The sequence below is a fragment of the Rana temporaria genome, chromosome 3 (assembly GCF_905171775.1).
Source record: "Rana temporaria chromosome 3, aRanTem1.1, whole genome shotgun sequence".
Taxonomy (NCBI): domain Eukaryota; kingdom Metazoa; phylum Chordata; class Amphibia; order Anura; family Ranidae; genus Rana; species Rana temporaria.
Genome location: NC_053491.1, coordinates 451089106 through 451107705, shown reverse-complemented (window position 1 = coordinate 451107705; position 18600 = coordinate 451089106). Strand labels below are relative to the sequence as shown.

The following is an 18600-nucleotide window of genomic DNA, read 5'->3' as shown; positions in this document are numbered from 1 at the left end:
AAAAGCAGCAGGCAGTAGCAGGGTGAGACAAGCCGGGCCGGATACAGGAGCAATACAGAGAAAAGCAGCAGGCAGTAGCAGGGTCAGACAAGCCGGGTCGGATACAGAAGCAATACAGAGAAAAGCAGCAGGCAGTAGCAGGGTGAGACAAGCCGGGCCGGATACAGGAGCAATACAGAGAAAAGCAGCAGGCAGTAGCAGGGTGAGACAAGCCGGGTCGGATACAGGAGCAATACAGAGAAAAGCAGCAGGCAGTAGCAGGGTCAGACAAGCCGGGTCAGATACAGGAGCAATACAGAGAAAAGCAGCAGGCAGTAGCAGGGTCAGACAAGCCGGGTCGGAGCAGGTAATTGGGCAGTTAAATAAAGCAGGCTGAAGCGTGGTCAGATAAACAGGCAAGGTCTGGCAGCAGGTAAACAGAAGATGATGCAGGGTCAAAGGCAAGCCGAAGGTCAGGATTGGAGATAATGGGTAGTCAAACAGAGCCGGGTCGGTACAGGTAATAAGCAAACAGGTTCACAGGTTACTGGGTACAGAGCTGCAGATCAACCAGCAATGCACCAGTGCAGCTGCTGTCGGTTTAAAGGCAAGTAGCGCTAACGTGCGCGCACAGGCACGCATAGGTGCCGTTGTCTGGTCTGTACGGGAATGCGTGTGCATGGACCTTTTCCTCAATGTAGTAATAGTTACATGGTGTTCAGCAATATGGTGGTTGATGCTGGATCTTCCCTTCATGTAGGCCATTGTTCCTCGGTGTAGTTATATGGTAGTTGATGTTTGATCTTCCCTTCATGTAGGCCATTGTTCCCCGGTGTAGTTATATGGTAGTTGATGTTTGATCTTCCCTTCATGTAGGCCATTGTTCCTCGGTGTGTAGTTATATGGTAGTTGATGTTTGATCTTCCCTTCATGTAGGCCATTGTTCCTCGGTGTGTAGTTATATGGTGGTTGATGCTGGATCTTCCCTTCATGTAGGCCATTGTTCCCCGGTGTAGTTATATGGTGGTTGATGCTGGATCTTCCCTTCATGTAGGCCATTGTTCCTCGGTGTGTAGTTATATGGTAGTTGATGTTTGATCTTCCCTTCATGTAGGCCATTGTTCCTCGGTGTGTAGTTATATGGTGGTTGATGCTGGATCTTCCCTTCATGTAGGCCATTGTTCCCCGGTGTAGTTATATGGTAGTTGATGTTTGATCTTCCCTCCATGTAGGCCATTGTTCCTCGGTGTAGTTATATGGTGGTTGATGCTGGATCTTCCCTTCATGTAGGCCATTGTTCCCCGGTGTAGTTATATGGTAGTTGATGTTTGATCTTCCCTCCATGTAGGCCATTGTTCCTCGGTGTGTAGTTATATGGTAGTTGATGTTTGATCTTCCCTTCATGTAGGCCATTGTTCCTCGGTGTGTAGTTATATGGTGGTTGATGCTGGCTCTTCCCTTCATGTAGGCCATTGTTCCCCGGTGTAGTTATATGGTAGTTGATGTTTGATCTTCCCTCCATGTAGGCCATTGTTCCTCGGTGTAGTTATATGGTGGTTGATGCTGGATCTTCCCTTCATGTAGGCCATTGTTCCCCGGTGTAGTTATATGGTAGTTGATGTTTGATCTTCCCTCCATGTAGGCCATTGTTCCTCGGTGTAGTTATATGGTGGTTGATGCTGGATCTTCCCTTCATGTAGGCCAGGGGTCTCAAACTGGTGGCCCTCCAGTTGTTGCGAAACTACAAGTCCCATCATGCCTCTGCCTTTGGGAGTCTTGATTGTAACGGTCAGCCTTGCAATGCCTCATGGGACTTGCAGTTTCGCAACAGCTGGAGGGCCGCCAGTTTGAGACCCCTGATGTAGGCCATTGTTCCCCGGTGTAGTTATATGGTAGTTGATGTTTGATCTTCCCTCCATGTAGGCCATTGTTCCTCGGTGTAGTTATATGGTAGTTGATGTTTGATCTTCCCTTCATGTAGGCCATTGTTCCCCGGTGTAGTTATATGGTGGTTGATGCTGGCTCTTCCCTCCATGTAGGCCATTGTTCCCCGGTGTAGTTATATGGTGGTTGATGCTGGATCTTCCCTTCATGTAGGCCATTGTTCCCCGGTGTAGTTATATGGTGGTTGATGTTTGATCTTCCCTCCATGTAGGCCATTGTTCCCCGGTGTAGTTATATGGTGGTTGATGCTGGATCTTCCCTTCATGTAGGCCATTGTTCCCCGGTGTAGTTATATGGTGGTTGATGTTTGATCTTCCCTCCATGTAGGCCATTGTTCCTCGGTGTAGTTATATGGTAGTTGATGTTTGATCTTCCCTTCATGTAGGCCATTGTTCCCCGGTGTAGTTATATGGTGGTTGATGCTGGCTCTTCCCTTCATGTAGGCCATTGTTCCCCGGTGTAGTTATATGGTAGTTGATGTTTGATCTTCCCTCCATGTAGGCCATTGTTCCTCGGTGTAGTTATATGGTGGTTGATGCTGGATCTTCCCTACATGTAGGCCATTGTTCCCCGGTGTAGTTATATGGTGGTTGATGCTGGATCTTCCCTTCATGTAGGCCATTGTTCCTCGGTGTAGTTATATGGTAGTTGATGTTTGATCTTCCCTCCATGTAGGCCATTGTTCCTCGGTGTAGTTATATGGTGGTTGATGCTGGATCTTCCCTTCATGTAGGCCATTGTTCCTCGGTGTAGTTATATGGTGGTTGATGCTGGATCTTCCCTTCATGTAGGCCATTGTTCCTCGGTGTGTAGTTATATGGTAGTTGATGTTTGATCTCCCCTCCATGTAGATCAGGTTACTTTACCTTGGTTACCAGTTATATTATTGATATTGGATCATTCCTCAAATCCTCGGTCTGCAGTTACTGTATAGGGCAGTTGATGTTGGATCTTTTTTCTTTATACAGAACAGGTCATTGTTCCTCGGTGTGCAGTTATGTGGTAGTTGATGTTGGGCCATTCCTCCATATAGAACAGGTCACTGTTCTTAGGTGTGCAACTAAAATGTGCATCACCCCGGCTTCAGTGGTCCAACATCCGTGAATTCCTTTGCGGCATCTTCTTACCAGCTTCTTTTGGGTGCTGTGTCTTCGGCTGTCTTAATTGGCTGACTTTGGATTATCTAATGGATAAAAATGTCCAAGAGTTCAGTCATCCTGGCACACTGGCATCACGCTGGAATGTAAATTGAGCTGCTCATGCACAGATTAGTGTATATTTTAAAGAGGACAGAGAAGTTAAAGCGGGGGTTCACCCTAAAAAAAAATTCTAACATTACATCCAGCATACTAACGACATTTACAGTATGCAGGTCTTTTTTTTTTTTTTTTTCGTCGTACATACCGTTATATTGTGATTTTTCTCCCCGGGTTCTGATTCCCGCGGGACTGGGCGTTCCTATCTCTGGGTTAGATGATTGACGTCTGGTAAAACAGTTCCCATGTCGCACAAGGTGCGTCACCAGATTTCCTTAAATAGCCGAGCTGCGAGTCGGCGCTATACGGCGCCTGCGCCGTCAGCTCTACGCGGCGGGTGCAGGCACCGTATAGCTCCGACTCGCAGCTCGGCTATTTACGGAAATCTGGTGACGTGCCTTGTGCGACATGGGAACTGTTCATCTAACCCAGGGATAGGAACGCCCAGTCCCGCGGGAATCCGGGGAGAAAATCACAATATAACGGTATGTACGGCGAAAAAAAAAAAAAGACCTGCATACTGTAAATGTCGTTAGTATGCTGGATGTAATGTTAGACATCTTTTTTTAGGGTGAACCCCCGCTTTAAGTCCATTGCAGAAGAGACATTTCATATCTCAAGAGTCTACCTACTCGCAGTTTTTTCAAAGCTTTAGTTGATATTTTTGCCTTGTAGAGTAGGTCATTGTTCTGTTCTCGCTACACGTTTGCCCCTGGCGTGTATGTAGCTCAACATACAGCTTAAACCTTGCATCCCAAATAACCAGACTGTCTGTAACTTTGCATCTTTATTACGATGAACAGGTGGTGGCCATATAAGATGCGTATGAATAATGGTGAAACTAGAGATAAACAAATAAATGAACATATAAGAATTATATGAACACAAATGTCTACTAGGCATATAGATAAAGTCTTTATCATACCAGCGATGCTGCCTTAGGAGATCAGGACATAGGAAACATGTGGTGCAGGCTTAGCTGACTCCATGTGGACTGTCCAGTGGAAAAGATAAGAGTTGTGATAGGAAATGAAGACAGTTTTCAATAACACGACAGGAAATGTACATTACCATAGAACATTGCCCATCAACAGTTCTTTGTCAAGAGTGACATCTAGTGGACATTATTTGAATTACAAGTCCAGAAGATATTCCTGTATTTCTTTGTAGGCCAAAGGCATGACAGTTCCTCTGCGAGAAGTTGTATGGTGGCTGAAGTTGGATCTTTCCTCTATGTAGAGCAGGTCATTGTTTTCTCCTTGTTCTGTTGTATGGCAGTTCATGTTGTGTTTTTCCTCAGGTGCTGGATATAGGCGAGTCACTGGCAGTTCCGGATGAGTTCTCAAAGAAGGAGATCCGCTCTGGTATGTGGTGGAAGCAGCTCCTGGCAGGAGGTGTGGCAGGAGCCGTGTCAAGGACAGGAACCGCCCCCCTGGACAGGCTGAAAGTCTTAATGCAGGTGAGTGTGATATTCTCCCACTTCCTCCCGGGGCTCTGCGGTGCCGGAAGGAAGTTCACCTCTCCCCCCCCTTAATATAGGTGAGCGTGATATTCTTCAGCAGTCAACAGACAGTTCTAGGAAACTCAATCTGCTGGATGTTTGTTCTTTAACCACTTAGTACCCAAATCGATCCATCAATCAACTTGGGTACAACCACCATGTCAGATTTTTACATGCTATTATTGCCAGTGGCTATAGCTGCTAGCAGTAATTGCAGTGTTCTCCCGGCAGGGACGGCTCCCTGCTAGGAGAACACAGTAGCTCAGTCGGTGTTAATGGGGTTATCCTGAACCTGTGGTGGCAGGAAAGAAAATCGCATCTTCTATGGCCTGCGGTAATTTGTGCCTTTTTGAAGTCTCAATTTATTATTTCTTTGGTTGGAGTTCACTGTACATACCGTATTTATCGGCGTATAACACGCACCTACATTTTACGAGGGAAGTTTCAGGGGGGGGAAAAAACTGTTTAACTAAACATCTTTAAATTAAAATAAGGGTCAGTGCCCATCTGCAGCACATCTCACCAATGCAGCCTGATCAATGTGGCCTGATCAATGCCCATCTCATCATGCAGCCTTATCAATGCCCATCTCATCAGTCAGCCTTATCAATGCCCCTTTTTAGCCTCAATGCAACCTCACCATCAATGCAGCCTAAACAGAGCATGAAATCACAGAGCCGTCATCTCCTGTTTGGCTCTCACTCTGCACTGGCAGTCGCACAGACACACAACATCGGCATTGGACCAGCTCCTGTGATAGAACAGTGGTCCAATGCCAGTGGTGGAGGCGGAACTGTCTGTGTGACGTGAGAGCCGAACAGGAGATGACGGCTCAGGAATTCCGGCTGTTCGGCTCTCACCCGGCAGTCATATACACACAGTCCCGCCTCCGCCATAGGCATTGGACCAGCTCCTGTGATAGACAGAACACTGGTCCAATGCCAGTGGCGGAGGCGGGACTGTGTGTGCGACATGAGAGCCGAACAGGACATAACGACTTGTGAATTCTGGCTATGTTCGTCCCCCTTCTTACCTTTCAAGGTACACTATCGGCGTCTAACACGCCCCCTATTTTCAGGGGAAAAAAGTGTGTGTTATACGCCGATAAATATGGTAATTTGTGCTCTTACCCTTTCGATCTTTACAGGTACATGGATCAAAATCTCACGGGATCTCCATGTTGAGGGGAGTGAAAGCAATGATAGAAGAAGGTGGATTTCGCTCGCTATGGCGGGGGAACGGTATAAACGTACTGAAAATAGCTCCTGAGTCTGCTATCAAATTCATGGCGTATGAGCAGGTAAGATGAGTGACTAGAAAACATTACCCCTGTTTACCTCTATGACACTACCTGCATGGAGTTTGCATGTTCTCTCTTCCCCTGGGTACTCCGGTTTTCTCCAACACTCTAAGGTTCTTTGGCTCCAATCTAAATTGGCCCTAGTATGTATATCTATGAATGTGAGTTAGGAACCTTTGATTGTAAGCTCCTTGAGGGCAGGAACTGATGTGAATGTAAAATATCTATCTATCTATCCATCTATCTATCTATCTATCTATCTATCTCTATATCTATCTATCTATCCATCTATCTATCTATATATCTATCTATCTATCTATCTATCTCTATATCTATATATCTATCTCTATATCTATATATCTCTATATCTATCTATCTCTATATCTGTCTATCTCTATGTTTATCTCTATGTCTATGGCTATCTAGCTCTATATCTGTCTATCTCTATACCTATCTATCTCTATAGATAAATATAGATAGAGAGATATATATGTGAGAGAGCGAGATAGATAGATATATCTATCTATCTCTCTCTCTATATAGTGCTGTGTAAATTGATGGCGCTATATAAGTACCTGTAATAAATAAAATGACCTCTTCTCACTCACAGGACTTCTCTAGTGCTGCTCCCCCACTTCTAAACTTTCTTCCACAGACATTCTGCAAGACATCACAAACAGTTTATAATTAAAGCGAAATTCCACCCAAAAATGGAACTTCCGCTTTAAGTGATGGTGACCCCCTTACATGCCACATTTGGCATGTCATTTTTTGGGGGGGGGGCAGATACCCTTTTTTTTTTTTTTTTTTTTTTTTTTAGAGGGATCCAGCTCCCACTTCCTCCCGGGCTCTGCTGCGCCGGAAGGAAGTTCACCTCTCCCCTCCCTCCCTACAATATTCTGGGACACGTCACATGTCCCAGAAGATATTCCGGCCATTCACAGCACGCAGTGTGGCTCACGCATTTGAAAGGATGCTGCAGGTATGGCGCAACTCCTTGTGACTTTTTTTCTTTATACTTCCCTATTTTTGTCCTGTGCTGCCCAGGTTCCTGTTACCACACTGCCATTTTTAAGGCATGTGATGCTGCACATGTGCAAGACAAAGCACACAATGTCATGCACATATAAAGAAATTCCCTTCAAATATAACTAATAGGATACTATTGTTCTGGCAAGATCTTGGATAAGGGTAATGATATAATGGGTCATGATAAAAATCGCAGATCACCGCCATTACTAGTAAAAAAATTATGATAATAAAAATGCCATAAATCAATAACCAATTTTGTAGGCGCTATAACTTTTGCACAAACCAATCAATATACGCTCATTGTGTTTTTTTTTTTTTTTATTAAAAATATGTAGAATACATATCGCTCTTCTTTTTTTTTGGGGGGGGGGGGGGGGGGGGATATTTATTATAGCAAAAAGTTAAAAATATATATATATTTTTTTTTTTTTTCAAAATTGTCGCTCTTTTTTTGTTTATAGCGCAAAAAAATAAAAACCGCGGAGATGATTAAATACCACCAAAAGAAAGCTCATTTGAGTACAATGTTGCACGACAGCGCAATCATTCAAAATGTTACAGCGCTGAAAGCTGAAAATTAGCCTGGGCAGGAAGTGGTTAAAAATTAAATTGTATGTTTTACAAAAAAAAAAAAAATTATTTGCAAAACCTCTGCACAAATACCGTGTGACATAAAAAATTGCAATGATTGTCATTTTATTTCCTAGGGTCTTTTCTAAAAGAAAAATGTATATTGTTTTGGGTTTATAAATACATTTCTAGCAAATACAAATTTAAAGGGTTGTAAAGGTACAATTTTTTTTCATAAATAGCTTTCTTTATCTTAGTGCAGTCCTCCTTCACTTACCTCATCCTTCCATTTTGCTTTTAAATGTCCTCATTTCTTCTGAGAAATCCTCACTTCCTGTTCTTCTGTCTGTAACTCCACACAGTAATGCAAGGCTTTCTCCCTGGTGTGGAGTGTCATGCTCGCCCCCTCCCTTGGACTACAGGAGAGTCGGGACGCTCTCTACAATGCAGATAGAGAAAGGAGCTGTGTGTTAGTGTAAATTACCTTTACAACCCCTTTAAACTTGTAAACAAAAAGTGACAGAAAACGCCTGGTCTTCAAGTGGTTAAGGCCTTAGATTAAAAGGGGTTGTAAAGGAAAATGTTTTTTTACCTTTATGCATTAAGGTAAAAAAACATCCGACGGCACCGGCCCCCATTTTACTTACCTTACCCCTTGAAAGTCCCGGGCACGTCCTCGTCATCCTGTTCGGTTCCCAGCCTGGCCGTTGATTGGCTAGGTTGGACCGATTGATAGCAGCGCAGCCATTGGCTGGCGCTGCTGTCAATCGCATCCAATGACGCGGGGTGGAGGGGACGAGTGATACAGTCGGCGGCTATGACCGCCGCTGTATCACGGGAGTGCGCTCGCAAAAGCTTTCCACCATGCGAGGGAGCTTGCATGAAGGTGGAAAGCTTTTGCGAGGAGGAGCCAAGACAGCCGCCGAGGGACCCCAGAAGACAGGGTTAGGGGACACTCTGTGCAAAACGAGCTGCACAGCGGAGGTAAGTATAACATGTTTGTTATGTTACCCCAAAAAAAATCTTGCCTTTAGTGTCCCTTTAAGTTCATTTAGGGAAATGCTTTTTTCTTTTTTGCCTGGTTTCCGGCACAGAGCATCTAAACAAAAATTAAAAAAATTTTCTAATGAGGATGATTACTTTCATAGAATGATAACCACAAGAGAACTAACCAGTTGATTTTTCCTGCTCAGATAAAGAAGGTCATCCGTGGTCAGCAGGAAACGCTGAGGGTCCGAGAGAGGTTCATTGCTGGGTCATTGGCCGGAGCCATCGCACAGACGGTCATATATCCTATGGAGGTGAGCGCCCAGAGAGAGGACATGGCGTCATTAGGGGATTTCTTAAAGAGATTTGTGGTTGGCAGACATATACAGTTGGCACCTTTTGCAAGCGACAATTGTTTAGGATCTTTTTAGTTTAAGAAAATTGTTTTTTTTTCTTGTGGCATTCCATTTATTTCTATTGGGGCTCGCAGCTGCACAGACACAGCCACTGTGTAGTAATATGATATGTGGTGGGTGTGGCTCCCCAGAGGCATACAAGGTGCGTTCGGGAGCCACACCCACGTATTATATTGGGACACAACGGCTGTGTTTGTGCAGCCGCGAGCTCCAATAGAAATGAATGGGACACCAGCACGGGAATGCACGCAACACCTGTGCTTCACTGTGCCGGGAAAACATGGACCTTCATGGGGTTCCCCAGTAAATAGCTACTTCGTTTTTGGTAGGGCAGGAAACCCCAGTGAGCATTCGCCGAATTTTCCCCAGCTTAAAGCAGAGGTCCGGCGTAAAAAAACACTGTAGCTGCCGAATTTTAATAAGGACGCTTGCCTGTCCTGGTTGCCCGCGATGTCAGCCCTTGGACTAGGTCCTGGCGTCGCCATCCTCACTAAGGAAACAGGCAGTGGAGCCTTGCGGCTTCACTGCCCGTTTCCTACTGCTCATGTGCGAGTCGCGCGGCGCTCTGTGAAGGGGCGGCTGACTTCTGGGAGACGCACAGAAGTCAGCACCCCAAAGTCAGTGCGCCCCATTCCCCAGAAGCCAACGCGAGGAGGATGAGACTGAGCAGCACCGCGGACAAGGAAGGGGCAGATTAGGAAGATCAGCCTGGTAACAGCCATTTCTGGTAAGTATAAAAAAAAGAAAAAACAATTATTTAAATTTTTTTTTTTTTTTTTGCCGTTTTGGCTATTTTTTTTTTTTTTCTTAGTTTAAATATATGTTGCCTTCCAGTAAAGCCTCGTACACACGGTTTGATTATTGGAAGGGGATTGCCTGTTGACAACTGTTGTCCTAAATTCTTACCCTTAGTGCGCTCCTTTTGACAATTGCTGTCCAATTTTCAGCCAACAAATGGATTGACAGGCTAGTAAATTTTTGGCGGACAACGGTTTGACATCAAATTTTCTTATAGTCAGTACACAAATCCGTCACACAAGTCGGAAGTACAAACACGCATGATCTGAATCAATGCTCGCCAAACACAAAATTGGCAGAAGGGGCTCAAAGGGTGGCGCTCAAGAGCTGAAATTCCTCGTAGTACATCACTACGTTCGTGTTTGTGGCACGAAAATTGTGTACCGTTAGTAAGACAAGATCCTGGCACACTCCCTGAAGACAAAAATTAGACGCTCGGTTGGGCAACAATCGTACCGTGTGTGTATAAGGCTTTAGACGACCTTTCTGAATTTCTAAAATAAATAATAAAAAAAAAAATTGCCATACAACTGCGACGACTGGACGCTGTTCCAAGCGGTACTCGCGCTCAGTGATGCGTTCGGGGCATACATCCCTGAATGCATATGGACCTAAGTACAGCTCAGAACAGCGTTTAGCCATGCACAACGGCTTCGTATTTTAGCCTGTCATTGATTTTGGTAGGCAGCAGGCTGTATGCTGTATGTGTGTCTCCCTTGTGTTTAAAAACACCAGTATTTAATGCTTTAGGGGCGAATCAGGCTGCTCTAAGTTCTCAGGCATTCTCAACCTTTTCAATGCATAAAATCAGCAGCGGTCATCTTATTACACCCAGCCCGAACTATATGGGCTGGGTGTAACTAGATGTCCGCTGCTGGCATACTGTGGCCGAGTGCAGGGTGTACCAAGATGGGCGTCGGGATTTTATTCTATTTACCGAATGTGACGGTTCCAGTCGCCGATCCCGATAGATGATGCGGCTGCGCCCCCAAACTCTGCACCCCTACCAACTTACTTGCTTAAGGACTCGCTCGACGCTCCGCTCCACCTGCTGACTCTGCCCGCTGTTTCTGCCCGCTGCACACCGCCTCTCTACCATCCCAGGTATCGGCTAATGCATCGGGTGCATTTGTGCGAGTACAAGTACTCGCGCAAATGCTCGGTATCGGTTCCGATAATCGTATCGGTATCAGGACAACCCTAATCAATATATTTAATCAGTAAGCCAGCATAATGAACAGTGAGAATATTTTAGGTGCTATAACCAGTTAGAGTCTACCGCAGTCATTTGTTGTGGTTTGATGCTCTTGCTGTACTCTACCATTTGGTAATATTTCAGTAACTAATCTTTGCCTTTTGCATATCTCAAAGGTACTGAAGACTCGGTTGGCTCTCCGGCACACTGGTCAGTTCTCTGGGATGACAGATTGCGCTCGACATATCATGCGTACTGAGGGGTTGAGAGCGTTCTCTAAGGGCTACCTACCAAACCTGCTGGGTATCGTGCCATATGCGGGCATTGATTTGGCAGTGTATGAGGTAAGTTTAACCACTTCAGCCCTAGAAGGTTTTACCCCCTTCCTGACCAGGCCACTTCTTGCGATACGGCACTGTGGTGCTTCAACTGGCAATTGCGCGTTCATGCAACGCTGTACCCAAATATATGTCCTTTTTTTACCACAAATAGAGCTTTCTTTTAGTGGTATTTGATCACCTCTGCGGTTTTTATTTTTTGCGCTATAAACAACAAATTAAAAAAATAACTATTTTTTACTTTCTGCTATAAAACATATCCAATAAAAAATGTAAAAAAACTCTTCATCGGTTTTAGGCCAATATGTATTCTAGATATTTTTGGTAAAAAAAAATCCCAATAGGCGTATATTGGTTTGTTTGCTTCTACAAACTGTGGGATATATTTATGGAATACATTTATTTTATTTGAACTTGCTAGTAATGGCGGCGATCAGCGTTATTTTTTTTTTTTTTATATTTTGCGGGACTACGACTTTGCAGTGGACAAATCTGACACTAAGTGACGCTTTTTGGGGACCAGTGACACCAATACAGTGATCAGTGCTAAAAAATAATGCACTGTCACTGTACTAATGACACTGGCAGGGAAGGGGTTAACATCGGGGGTGATCAAAAGGTTAAATGTGTTTACTGGGAGTGCTTTCTTACTGTGTGGGGGATGGTTTAACTGTAGCAAAGCGGATCCATGTCCCTGCTAGTCAAGGACAGACAGGAATTCCCTTCCTATAATCTATCCAAAAATAATTAAAAAAATAAATAAAAATGCCTTTAGTTCTACTTTAAACCCTTTTTAGGCTCAGTTTCCACTTATGCCTACGACTTGGGACTGCAAAGTCGCATTACAAGTTGCACCCCGTGATTTCAGATGAGTACCGTTCATATCTGTGTGACTTCAAGTCGCAGCGACTTCAAAGTAGTCCCTGCACTACTTTGGTCCCACTTTAACTACTTGCTGACCTGCCGGCGGCAGGTTGGCTCCCCTGCGCGAGAGCCCGTAGCTATACGTCGGCTCTCGCGCAGGCCACTAGGGGCGCGCGCCCCCCGACTCCCGTGCGTGTGCCCGGCGGGCACGATCGCCGCCGGGCACACGCGATCGTTTGTTACAGAGCGGGGACCGGGAGCTGTGTGTGTAAACACACAGCTCCCGGTCCTGTCAGGGAGAGAAATGCTGATCTTCTGTTCATACAATGTATGAACAGAAGATCAGTCATTTCCCCTAGTCAGGCCACCCCCCCTACAGTTAGAACACACCCAGGGAACATACTTGACCCCTTCCCCGCCCCCTAGTGTTAACCCCTTCACTGCCAGTGGCATTTTTATAGTAATCCAATGCATTTTTATAGCACTGATCGCTATAAAAATGCCAATGGTCCCAAAAATGTGTCAAAATTGTCCGAAGTGTCCGCCATAATGTCGCAAAAAATCGCTGATCGCCGCCGTTACTAGTAAAAAAAAAAATATTAATAAAAATACCCCCTATTTTGTAGACGCTATAACTTTTGCGCAAACCAATCAATAAACGCTTATTGCGTTTATTTTTTTTTTTTTTTTTTTTTTTATGAAAAATATGTAGAAGAATACGTATCGGCCTAAACTGAGGAGGAAAATGTTTTTTTATATATTTTTGGGGGATATTTATTAATGGCAAAAAGTAAAAAATATTCATGTTTTTCAAAATTGTCGCTCTATTTTTGTTTATAGCGCAAAAACTAAAAACCGCAGAGGTGATCAAATCCCACCAAAAGAAAGCTCCATATGTGGGGGAAAAAAAGGACGCCAATTCTGTTTGGGAGCCACGTCGCACGACCGTGCAATTGTCAGTTAAAGCGACGCAGTGCCGAATCGCAAAAAGTGCTCTGGTCTTTGACCAGCAATATGGTCCGGGGGTTAAGTGTAGGGTTGTCCCGATACCGATACTAGTATCGGTATCGGGACCGATTCCGAGTATTTGCGGGAGTACTCGTACTCCCGCAAATACCCCCGATACCGAAATAGAATACTGATCCCCCCCCCCCGCCGCCGTTACGCCGCATCCCGCCGCCGTTACGTCCGCGCTGCCGCCGACTGTTTAATACGCGCGGGGAACAGTACAGCTGTAATGATTGGCGCCGCGCCGCGTATAGACACTCCCCCTTGCTCGGGTGAACTGTCCAATCCCGAGCAAGGGGGAGTGTCTGTACGCAGCGCCAATCATTACACTCCCCGCGCGTGTTAAACAGTCGGCGGCAGCGCGGATGCAGGTAAGGGGGATATGGGGGGAGAAAATGTCTGCATATGGCTGGATATGGGGGAAGACAATGGCTGGATATGGGGGAAGACAATGGCTGGATATGGGGGGAGACAATGGCTGGATATGGGGGAAGACAATGGCTGGATATGGGTGGAGACAATGGCTGTATATGGGGGAAGACAATGGCTGGATATGGGGGGAGACAATGGCTGGATATGGGGGGAGACATTGCTGCATGGGGGGAGACAATGGCTGGATATGGGGGGAGACAATGGCTGGATATGGGGGGAGACATGGCTGGATATGGGGGGAGACATGGCTGGATATGGGGGGGGACATGGCTGCATCTGTGGGGGGACATGGCTGCATATGGAGACACATTTAAAAAAAAGTATCGGTATTCGGTATCGGCGACTACTTAAAAAAAAGTATCAGTACTCGTACTTAGTCCTAAAAAAGTGGTATCGGGACAACCCTAGTTAAGTGGTTAATGCGACTTGAGGTCCATAGACCGCAATAAAACACAGGCATTGCTTCAAGTCGCATTAAAATCGTGGCAAAAATCGTGCAACTTTCAGGTCGCAATAGTGGAAACCTAGGCTGAATCTGTTACGCAGAGGAACCAAAGGAGATTTGTTCTGTAATCCTGTCCTAGCTGTAGTACGGTGGGTGAGCATTGTCATCCCAGGGCAGGAATTGGGATACTGGTAGGTTAGCAAGGTGACCAAGGTAACAATTCCTAACTTAAAGCGGTAGTTCACCCACAATCCCATGATTTTACCATCGAGACAGGCATTGTAGCGCGAGCTACAGTATGCCTGTCCCGATTTTTTTAACCCCGTACTCACCTTGTAGTCGTCCATCGTAGATTCCGGCTCCCGCGGGGAATGGGCGTGCCTATGGAGAGGGAGGATGATTGACGGCCGGCCCTGGCACGTCACTCTCCCCGAAGACAGCCGGAGTAGGTCTCGGCTCTTCACGGCGCCTGCGCACAGGCTATGCGCACGCGTCGTGAAGACCAAGCCTATTTCGGCTATTTCCGGAGAAGCGTGACGCGCCAGAGCCGGCCGTCAATCATCCTCCGTCTCCAGAGGCACGCCCATTCCCCGGTATCTTCGATGGACGACTACAAGGTGAGTATGGGGGGAAAAAATTCGGGACAGGCATACTGTAGCTCGCGCTACAATGCCTGATTTTAAGGTAAAAAAAAAAAAAAAATATTTTTTTCCCGTCCATAGGGTGAACCCCCGCTTTAAGAAGGTGATCACCGCCTCCACCACTGCATCCAAAGACACATAAACTTCAGTATAATACAGTTTTGCTCTTGGGGTTTAGATACACTTCAACTCTTTACCTTCTACCTAATGTTTAACCTAAAATACAAGGCCCAACTGAAGTCCCAGAAATATATACCCCGTCACCTAGAACTAGCCTTCAGGGGTGCCGCAGAAAAATGCCTAAAAATTGTCTAAAAGTTGTATACAAGCCAGCGGATGGATCAAGCCTGCCTTTTAGTTGCACAAAGTCACAGGTTTTCATTGTTTATCATTACAACCTTCTAGCCGCTGGCGTCGTAACAACCAGTAATGTCATCAGTTGATAGGCATGACAAAGGGCCCCTGCATAGCAACCTTGTTTGCCCCTCCCAGCATTGGGGTCACATTGGCTGAATGAAGGGCAGAAACTGAGGGAGAAGAGAAACATTGGAATACTAGTCAGTACTATTGTACAAAGGTGTATTTGCTTTGCAAGAATAAATCGCCTCTATCGTTGGATGTCCTATGTGTGTAGATGCGGGTGCGTTCTTTAAAGTTATTAGTTTATTTTTTTACATTTTACAATGGGGTGCCTCGGGATTGTGCTGAATTTTAAAGGATGCCTTCACTGGAAAAAGTTTGAGAAACACTGACCCAGACATTATACTAATAACAAAAGGAAGTCACTCCCCCTAGGTGGGACTTTAAAGGCCAAACAAAGTGTTGAAGTAAAACATGATCTTTAATGGGACAAAAAGTACACAAATTGTCACTTGATATAAAAGCAACAAATGTACAAAATACGAAGACAATACCACCAAAACAATACATGTGCCAAAATTGGCGCGAAAAAAGCAAAACATAAGAGCACTCTCCTAGTGGGTGATGTAAGTATGCCCGACGCGTTTCTGGTTAACAACCGTGATCAGGGGCCACGGAAGAAGAGTAGTGCAGGTTGTAGTTCAAACCACGTAGTGGACTGGGTGTGGGTCCCCTTTATTTAGTTAAATTCAAGAGTTGTGTGGGGGTGGAGTAACGTTCGAGCATCCCTCATTACCAGAGGAGTGGAAGCTAGAGGGGCCCAGGACCTGCCGGTGTTTAACTAGCCGGATAGCGTCCTGCCCAGTTCCGAGAACTCGTCGCTGCCTGATTCCCCTTTCGGGTCTAAATGGACCCAAAACACTCAGGTGGGTCCAGGGGTGAACTATGGCGTTGTCCCAGCTGAGTAGGTGCCTAATCTACTTTGGAGATATACCACATTGGAGCTCTGCAACCCCCCCCCCCCCCCCCCCCGTGCCATGCCACTGACCGGTAGTGAAATGTTGGTGTTGTAGAGGACCAAGTAAAAAAGAGACTTCTTGCAAGTCAGATTGGTAGGCGGCTTATCAGGCGTTCAGAAGAGTTACCTGCCGGCACCATGTAATGTTTTTGCTGTGTATTGGTAGTAAAGCTAGGTAGATGTGACAAGTTCACAAGTCCTCGCTGGACTCTTTTAAATTTTTTATTTTTATTTATTTTGTCATAATGTCTAACTTTACATTTTTTTATTCCCCCATCACAGACTCTGAAGAACACATGGCTACAGAGGTACAGAGCTAGCATCAGTGCTGATCCAGGAATACTGGTACTGTTGGCTTGTGGGACTATATCCAGCACATGTGGGCAAATTGCCAGTTACCCGTTGGCCCTGGTCAGGACACGTATGCAGGCACAAGGTAGGAATGTGTGGACATGTGAGGGGATCTACAAACACACTGCCTTTAGTTTGCCTTTTGTTGTGAAGGGGATTTTTCTTTCCATGTACACACGCGCACACTGCTCAAAAAAATTGTAAGGAACACTTTGAAAACATATCAGATCTCAACGGGCAAAAATTTCACTCTGGATATCTATACTGATATGGACGGGGTAATGTGTTAGGAATAAAATGATGCCACATTATTTGATGGAAATTAAAATTATCCACCTACAGAGGGCTGAATTCAAAGACACCCCGAAAATCAAAGTGAAAGAATTATGCAGCAAGCTAGTCCATTTTGCTGAAATTTCATTGCAACAACTCAAAATGGTCCTCAGTAGTTTGTATGGCCCCCAAGTGCTTGTATGCATGCCTGACAACATCAGGGCATGCTTCTTTTTTTTTTTTTTTGTTACCACCTCAGCTTTTACCAAATCCTAGAGACCGGCTCATGGTTTGATGCTTCTTACGTCTCATTTTGTGGTTTGCATCATGTGTGGTATATCTACTATGCTCCTTATGTTTTTTTTTTTTTTTGTTTTTTTTTTTTTTTTTTTTTTTTCAATTTAGGCAAACACTATTATAAAGGCGGGAATGGATTATTACAATAGCTTGCCATTGTGGCTCTATATTATTAACGCCCCCCCCCCCCCTCTTGGCTCCCAGGAATCTCCTAATTTTTCCTTCATAAACTAAAACGATCTCTAACGTTCATTGATCGTGAATAATATGTGACTCGCTCTAGGGAAAAACCCTAGCCAGGGAAGTTATAATTTCCATGTTGCCAACACATGGCTTGTTAGTAGCATGCCCTAACTCTTTCTGCATAACTCCATGTTTTTTTGTACTCCCTCCATTTTTCCCATTTTTCCCTATGTCCACCGCTCATCTCGAGGTAACTATCCTTTAACTCTTCCAACCTGTACGTTTCCTCCACTTCGTCTATCCAGTTCCAAACGTGTGGACTTTCCATCTCCTGCCACTTTTTGGGTATAAGTTTCTTAGCGGCGTTTAGAAGATGAGGAAGTAAAGACTGCTTATATTTTTTTTTCCCCTCTTGGCTGCAATGAAAGAGCACGACCCAGGGGTCTTTCTTTAAATCTTCGCCCGTAATAACTTTAATTTGACTCAAGATTATGTCCCAGTAAGTTTGTATTTTTGGGCATAACCACCAAAGGTGGGCCATCGTGCCTCTTTCTGAGCAGCCCCGCCAACACTCTGCGGTCTGATCTGCTTTATATTTATTTGCTTTGTCTGGTGTAATATACCACCCTGAGATACACTTATAATTTGTTTCGGCGGTTCGTACGTCAATTGCGGATGAATGGGTAAGATGCATAATCCTCTTATAACTGTTTGTCCCTCTTGTGGTTCCTAACTCTCTTTCCCATTTACCTATAAAGGGTGCTTCGCTCCGTGAACCTATCTTTAGGGCATGCTTCTAATGAGACGACGGATGGTGTCCTGGGGTATTTCCTCCCAGATCTGGACCAGAGCATCACTGAGCTCCTGAACAGACTGAGGTGCAACCTGGGGGGACCGGATGGACTAAACATAATGTCCCAGAGGTGTTCTTTTGGGTTTAGGTCAGGTGAGCGTGGGGGGCATTCAGTGGTATCAATTTCTTCATCCTCCAGGAACTGGCTGCATGCTCTCGCCACATGAGGCCGGGCATTGCCGTGCACCAGGAGGAACCCAGGACCCACTGCACCAGCGTAGGGTCTGACAATGGGTCCAAGGATTTCATCCCGATACTTTATGGCAGTCAGGGTGCCATTGTGTAGCCTGTAGAGGTCTGTGCGTCCCTCCATGGATATGCCTCCCCAGACCATCACTGACCCACCACCAAACCGGTCATGTTGAACGATGTTACAGGCAGCATAAAGTTCTCTGCGGCTTCTCCAGACCCTTTCACGTCTGTCACATATGCTCAGGGTGAACCTGCTCTCATCTGTGAAAAGCATGGGGCACCAGTGGTAGACCTGCCAATTCTGGTGTTCAGTGGAAAATGCCAATCGAGCGCCACAGTGCCGGGCAGTGAGCACAGAGCACACTAG

The 18600-nt window shown here is 45.4% G+C and overlaps 1 protein-coding gene across 1 annotated transcript in view; it reads left to right on the top strand.

Annotated features, from left to right (window-relative positions):
• LOC120933431 (calcium-binding mitochondrial carrier protein SCaMC-3-like) overlaps window positions 1-18600 on the top strand; it is a 38651-nt gene that overhangs the window by 12007 nt on the left and 8044 nt on the right. The window contains exons 5-9 of the mRNA XM_040346646.1: window positions 4480-4638; window positions 5828-5980; window positions 8776-8883; window positions 11155-11322; window positions 16367-16520. Coding sequence (XP_040202580.1) covers window positions 4480-4638; window positions 5828-5980; window positions 8776-8883; window positions 11155-11322; window positions 16367-16520 — 742 coding nt within the window. The remainder of the gene's footprint in view (window positions 1-4479; window positions 4639-5827; window positions 5981-8775; window positions 8884-11154; window positions 11323-16366; window positions 16521-18600) is intronic.